The sequence below is a fragment of the Pimephales promelas genome, chromosome 3 (genome assembly GCF_988280905.1).
Source record: "Pimephales promelas chromosome 3, fPimPro1.hap1.1, whole genome shotgun sequence".
Classification (NCBI taxonomy): Eukaryota; Metazoa; Chordata; class Actinopteri; order Cypriniformes; family Leuciscidae; genus Pimephales; species Pimephales promelas.
The window spans coordinates 21,642,788-21,649,268 of NC_142771.1; the positions used below are offsets into that span (position 1 = coordinate 21,642,788).

Genomic DNA, 6,481 nt, shown 5'->3' on the forward strand with positions numbered 1-6,481 from the left:
CCAATAATGTAGAACATTTCTAAAATGATCACGACAGAACTGCCATTCAGAGAGTGCAAAGAAAAAGTGAAAATATACTGATGGGAAGTGAGATGCGGACATTATTATCTGAAGAAAAAAACAAATTGTTAGCTTGGCACTATAGGAAGCGCAACTAGGAAGTACTGTAAACTAAAAATAGCCAATTAGATGTTGTAATCCTGTAGTTAATAATGTTTTTCAATAAACTGGATACTGACAGCATCATCCAACTCAAAACATGATGCGGTCACTTGACTGATGAGATTCATTTAGTGGTAAGCGCAAAAAGAAACAAGTCAACATGCATGGAACGTTTAGCCTCCACAGTATGAATATGCAAGTGTACTGCGCTCCTTGTTTCCTTCTGAGGGAACGCAAATGTTGAGGATTAAGTGGCTTTTATTTCAAGCAGCACAAAGCATACAGAACAAGAACTGAGCTCAGAGCATTCTGTTGCGTTTATGGGTTGGGGAGTCTGTGATGACGTCTGCGCACTGGACCGAGGTCCGCTTCCTGGTGCCCGCGCTGCCTAGGTGGAGGGCCATCTCCTCCGAAATGAAAGTGTTCAAGTCCACATCGTGCAGTCCATTCCGTCTGCGCCCTGCGTTTGAGCTGCCGCTGACGTGAGTCGGAGAGCCGGGAGTGCTTGAGCGGACACTGATGCCGGCCATTGCTCCGCTTAGACCTGGAAAAGAAAGATGAGATTATCATCTACTCACATGCACCTTTTCCACGTGTCAATCCCACATTTGCAACCCGTGATAATGATACGTTTTAAACATGTTGTGGAGGTTATTTTAAAAATCCTCGAAATAATGGTAACAACTGTAGGTAATGTGAAGACAACTTCATGTTTCTAGTGTATAACTGTGATGCAATAATTGTAGAGGTATGACACACTGTGCTTGAAAATAAACCTTAAGGTCCTTTCAACCAGATATCTTACTCTAAAAATACTATGGAATGTACAGTCATGCAAACCTTGTACTTGAAACATGTGAGGGTCAATGGAGAAAATTGTATATGTCTGGCAGCCTACACGAAGATTTCTCAACTCGACAAAAACTTTTATTGATGAATAAAAAACATTTTTTATACATATGTATTCTAAAAAGAACAGAATTTATTCAAAATAGAAATCTTTTCTAACAATATATTTGTATTATCACTTTTTATCAATTTAACATCCTTGCTGAATAAAACTTATTAATTTAAAAAAAAAAATAAAAAAAACATTACTGACCCCAAACTTTTGAATGGCAGTGCATAGGCAGCGTATATTGCTACAAAAGACTCATATTTTAAATAAATTATGTTCTTTTTTAACTTTGTATTTATCAAAGAATCCTCAAAAAAAGTATCACAGGTTATAAAAAAAAATATTAAGCAGTGCAACTGTTTTTAACACCGATAACAAATCATCATATTAGAATGATTTCTGAAGAATCATGTGACACTGAAGACTGGAGTAATGGATGATGAAAATTCAGCTTTGCATTACAAACATTTAAGTATATTAAAAAATAAATTTATTATTTATTTTAAATTGTTATAATATTTAACAATATTTGATTGTTAATTTTGGATCAAATAAATGCAGGCTTGATAAATATAAGAGACGTATTTCAAAATCACTAAAAATAGTAACGTTTCCAAAATTTTGACCAGTACTGTGGTGGAGAAAAAGATATCAACAACCACCATATGTATTCAACAAAATGCAGTCACTAAATGTTGCGACATGTCATATGGTAATCATCATATAATGATCAGGCAGTATTATTTACCATGTAGTGCTATGGCCTCACAGAAGGGCTGTAAATCAGTCTCTACAGACGAAACGGAGTCCGATGAAGGCGGTCGGTTAGGAGAATGGACAGTCAGTTTGGGGGCAGCTCTAGAAGTCCTTGGTGGTGGCGCTTTACCACAAAGGAAACTTATCAAATCTTCCCTTCGTATAGTTCTTCTTCGCTTTTTGACCCAGGCCAAAACATCTTTATTACGTCGCTGATGACCAATCTGGATTCCTAAGTCAAAGCTTCTCTTATGTGCATCAACACTCTCTGTTGAACAGATTACATTAATTTATTTATGCAATTACAACAGGGAGGGGCACTAGATATGTGCAAACTCAAATCATTAATACCTTTATAAAGATTAGTCACTGCTGTTGCAGCGTTCTGAAACGGAGACCACAATGACAGTCCTTGCTGATGACAGACTCGATCTGTAAGACAGGAATAAATCAGGGGCGCTCATGTGACCTTAAAGACAAGAGAGATTACTCAAATAAATTAAGTCCAGAAAAGTATTCAGACAGGATTTCTATTGTTAACCTTTACACTGTAAGAGAATGGAAAATCGTGTTTTTCTAAATGTGTAGACAATACATGTCAAATTCAGCTGGTTTTGCAATGGATTAAATCATGTCCATGCTATTTTTAAAAAGACAATACGCCGATTTCACACAGCCGCCATTTTTAAATCGAAACCGAGGCTCCGGTGGGAAGAACCGAGGAAGTAAAAATAAACAACAAAATTTGTTTATTTCCACAAAATTTCCATTTTATACATTTGTTTAAGCAAAAGCTGCAATTAAAAGGATACTGTACATAAATAAAAGAATATTAAGGATTGACAGCGTAGGTCATCATTCACTCCCACTGTATGGAAAAGGATACAATGAAAATGAATGGTGGTACCTAACATTCTGTCTAACATAAACTTAAGTGTTCAAAAGAAAATCATCCAGTTTCTGAAAAACCTGAGAGTTAGTAGTAAATACTGAAAGAATATTAAAGGTCATATTTGTTTGTTTGTTTTCTAGAGGGATAAGGATAAATTTTAACTTTTTTCACAAATAATAAAAGTATTGTTTATAAACTGTTCAAAATATTATATAATTAAAATATTTGAAATATTATGAGTAATATATATTATACATATACACACACAAACTAAAATTACACTAAATATCCATTTTATATTGCGTTAATACCATAGCATTATTGTTTGTTTTTTTTAAATAAACAAATAAAGCAAAAGATGCACTTATCAGTTCAGCAGATTATGAAAGAACGGTGGAAGCGAATGGTGACCGTTCTTGTCAGTACCTAACGTTTCTTTTTGTGTGTCACATTAAAAAAGAATTTCATAAAGGTTCGTAACAACATAACAGCTAGTAAATAACAAGAGTTTTCATTTTAGGGTGAACTAACTATCCCTTTAAGAGCGAGTTCAGATACTCCTCGTGTAATCCAGACAATGGCTGTGTGTCAAACCGTAGTGAGCACCAACCTGGAAAGGATAGAATGTTACTATATTGGATGCTATGTTGCACAAAAGTAGGCAGTTGAGTGCACTGGTTTTGAAACACAGCCACAAAATGACACAAGCTAGCTCACTAACCGGCAGGGCTTTGCCAAGATGTGTGATTAATAAGACTATAAAACGTTAATGTGTTACGCATGAAAATCAGTTAACGTTAGTCCTATACAGATAGTTTAGCCGAAAGGAACGAAAATCTCAAATTAAAGGGCGAATTAGCCGGCTTTCAGGCTAGCCGGTTAGCAATAGCAAGGCCAATATAAAAACAACGAACAAACTGTCAAACACAGCCAGACCGGCGCGGCTAAAGCTAATTAGCATACACACGCTCAAAAACAAGCATAACACGCTGCTTTTGATGACGGTAGTGGCCAAATGATGCCGGTAAGTTATGCGTTTTTTTATCGAAATGTGTGGTTCGGTCGAAAACCAGCAAGTCTATGAGATTTGTCTAGACGAAAAAGGTATTTTAGTCGAGCTGCTGGAAGTCTGTGGGCCGCTGATAGGGTCTCTTTCTCTGCCCACAGACCTTTATAAAGTTGCGCCACCGCCGTAGCGGAATTCTGGAAGAGATGCCAGAGTTGTTCCTGGTTCTGGTCCACCGCCTCCTCATTCGGCTCTTCCCTTTCGGCCTCTGCCAGGCATTGGCGCTCCCATTTGGAGAACCAGTGTTCGGGTCCGTGTTCGTGGATCTCCGCTTCGCTCTCCTCCTTCTTCTCCTCCATGATGAATACTGAGAAACTTCGGTGAACTTCTGCTCGTTTTTTGTAATTTCTTGCTCTTGTGGGTTAATTCTAGTTCTTGAAATCACGCAGTACCCGATCAGTGTCGGTTAATATCCTTATTTCTGGATTTACGGGCCTGAATTAAAACGAAATGAAGTGAAATGTTTTATCTTTTGTGACGCCGAAATGTATTTACCCAGGACAGTAGCTGTCTACCCCCGGTTAAAGGATCGCTTTTGCCCTGCGCAGTTCCTCGATGTGGGCGGATCATATTTAAAACACGCCCATGTTTTGCGCATGCCCATCAAACATGAGAACCAACGGGTGGAGGCAGCTTACATCCAGCTCCCCAACTGGATATAGTGGGTGGAGCTTGAAGGTCCAGCCACACCCTAACATTAAATCGAATTGTGTTGAGCTCCACCCATTAGGTTCAGAGAGGGGGGCTAGACGTCATTTGGCTCTGCAGTGCCAGCGAGCAACACTTGAAAAGTATCACACTCTGACTGAAAGTGTATCGCCTATAGGCCTACTGTATGTCGTGCTACATGCTAACATTAAAACTTAAAACACGTATAGTTACGTTTATTAATACTTTTAGAAGATCTGAAAGACATTCATGTTAGAAGTCTGTAAATTAGGCCTAATTTACTTGATTAATGTCAAATAATTTATTTGACCCACACATGGATTCTTGAGGGTAAAGTTAATAATGCGAGTTTAGCTGCTCAGATATGCTTGTTGGGTGTGAGAATTTTGCTTAAACAACGATTTTAGAAATAATGCTTTGATTACATTTCTGAGCAAATGGGTGTCATTGTAAGTATTGGCTAAACCACTTCAGACCTGTTGGCAGAAAGTTTGGGGATGAAAAGCGCTCAGTGTAAAATCAATTGTAATTATAGTGCCACATCTATTCAAAATCTATTAAATGAATATTCAAAATGTGGCTATTTGAATAGCATTCCTGGTGCTAACAACGAAGTTATGGGTTTTGTTTAAATCCCACAAAACACCTATAAAATGTACCTTGAATGCAATGGAAGTTGCGTTGGATAAGCCAAATGCATAAATTAAAACCAGCCATAGCCTAATTCTTCTCTTTGTACACTATGTAAAAAGGTTTCATGGCTGTTATATTACATCATTACAATGTCCATAAACAGGATGAAAGGACTGAAATTTATTATTGGAAATCCTAACATTACTATTAAAGGAAATCCCATCCTATTTGTGATATATAAACTTTGGAAAATATTTTAAAGGATTGTACAAATTCTTGTAAACAAATCACTAGCCTATCTAACCCATAAATTACAAATGTTGTTCATAATATTAAACAATACAATGCGGAGACCGCTGTCAAGTTCAATTCAACTGCTCCACACATTTCCACTCTTTTGTTTTTTAGATTGAGCTGTTAATTTCATTTAGTTTATAAAAAAATAATTTAAAAAAAACTGTAATTAATGTGCTCACAGATGCAACATCTGTCAATTCTGTAATTAATTTACACTGATGTAGAAAATATATTAAATGAATGCAAGGACACTAAAGGGCTCCAGGGAACAATTGTAATAATGCACATGCAGTCACCCCAATTTCTATGAGATTTTATTGTGGAATCAAGCAATTATTTCCTCTTGTAAACAAAAGGAGCTTTGTTGAGCATATGTTAATCGAAGAATCACAACGACACAAATTTGGTTTTGTCTAACATTATTTGGCTGAGAATAAAAGTATTTGTAACAGAACACAAACACCTGTTCATTTATTAGCCTATATGTAAATAGCCTATATATAAATCTGAGCATTTAGTTGAATATTATACGATTAGTTGCTGAGAAGAGTTTAATTCTGTGATGTTTTCAAACCATGAATGACTATGCAGCAGGACCCATGCAGCTGCTTGTCCTCCTTGGCAATATTTTTGCGCAATCCACCTCCGAAACCCCCCTCCTCACACATTGACTTTGTTTGATATGTTGCAGTAGACCTTTCTCAGTCAGCAGGAAATGAACTGAACATATTAAAACCATGGTCATGCCAGAAAAATCAAATTGATCGCCCTATATGGTCAACACTATCTGACACAATAATAATGTATTTATTGTTGTGATTTCCAAATGATTTTAAGGGCTACCTAATAAATATATACTGTGTTGACAGTGTATTTTTGAATAAAATGTATTAAATGTAGTAGCAGCGGGAAATTATCTATTTACATTTACTTAAAATTAATAGGAAACAATTTTTAAACTGTGATATAGGCTAGGTAAGGTGGTAATACAAAATGCAATGTATTTGATGGACTTTTTTTCTTTCTTTCAAATAGGGCTATATTGTTTTTGTTTTTTCATACGTTTAATATAGACATATATGTATTTTTAATCGGCTATTTTTGTGTA

At 36.3% G+C, this 6,481-nt stretch overlaps 1 protein-coding gene across 1 annotated transcript; it reads right to left on the reverse strand.

Annotated features, from left to right (window-relative positions):
* Positions 1–402: 402 nt before the first annotated feature.
* hapstr1a (HUWE1 associated protein modifying stress responses a) lies at positions 403–4,323 on the reverse strand. The gene is made up of 4 exons (XM_039686919.2): positions 3,878–4,323; positions 2,168–2,248; positions 1,809–2,084; positions 403–706 (listed from the first exon to the last, which is right to left on the reverse strand). Exons 1-4 carry the CDS (start codon positions 4,071–4,073, stop codon positions 462–464), a joined length of 798 nt encoding a protein of 265 aa, XP_039542853.1. The 5' UTR covers positions 4,074–4,323; the 3' UTR covers positions 403–461.
* Between the last annotated feature and the right edge of the window lie 2,158 nt (positions 4,324–6,481).

Excerpts from the sequence above, each read along its gene's own strand:
- hapstr1a (XM_039686919.2), bottom strand. The coding sequence starts at position 4,073 with ATGGAGGAGAAGAAGGAGGAGAGCGAAGCGGAGATCCACGAACACGGA. Across the intron at positions 2,085-2,167 it reads AGTGACTAATCTTTATAAAG|AGAGTGTTGATGCACATAAG; the intron begins GTATTAATGATT and ends TCTGTTCAACAG. Across the intron at positions 707-1,808 it reads TGAGGCCATAGCACTACATG|GTCTAAGCGGAGCAATGGCC; the intron begins GTAAATAATACT and ends TTTCTTTTCCAG.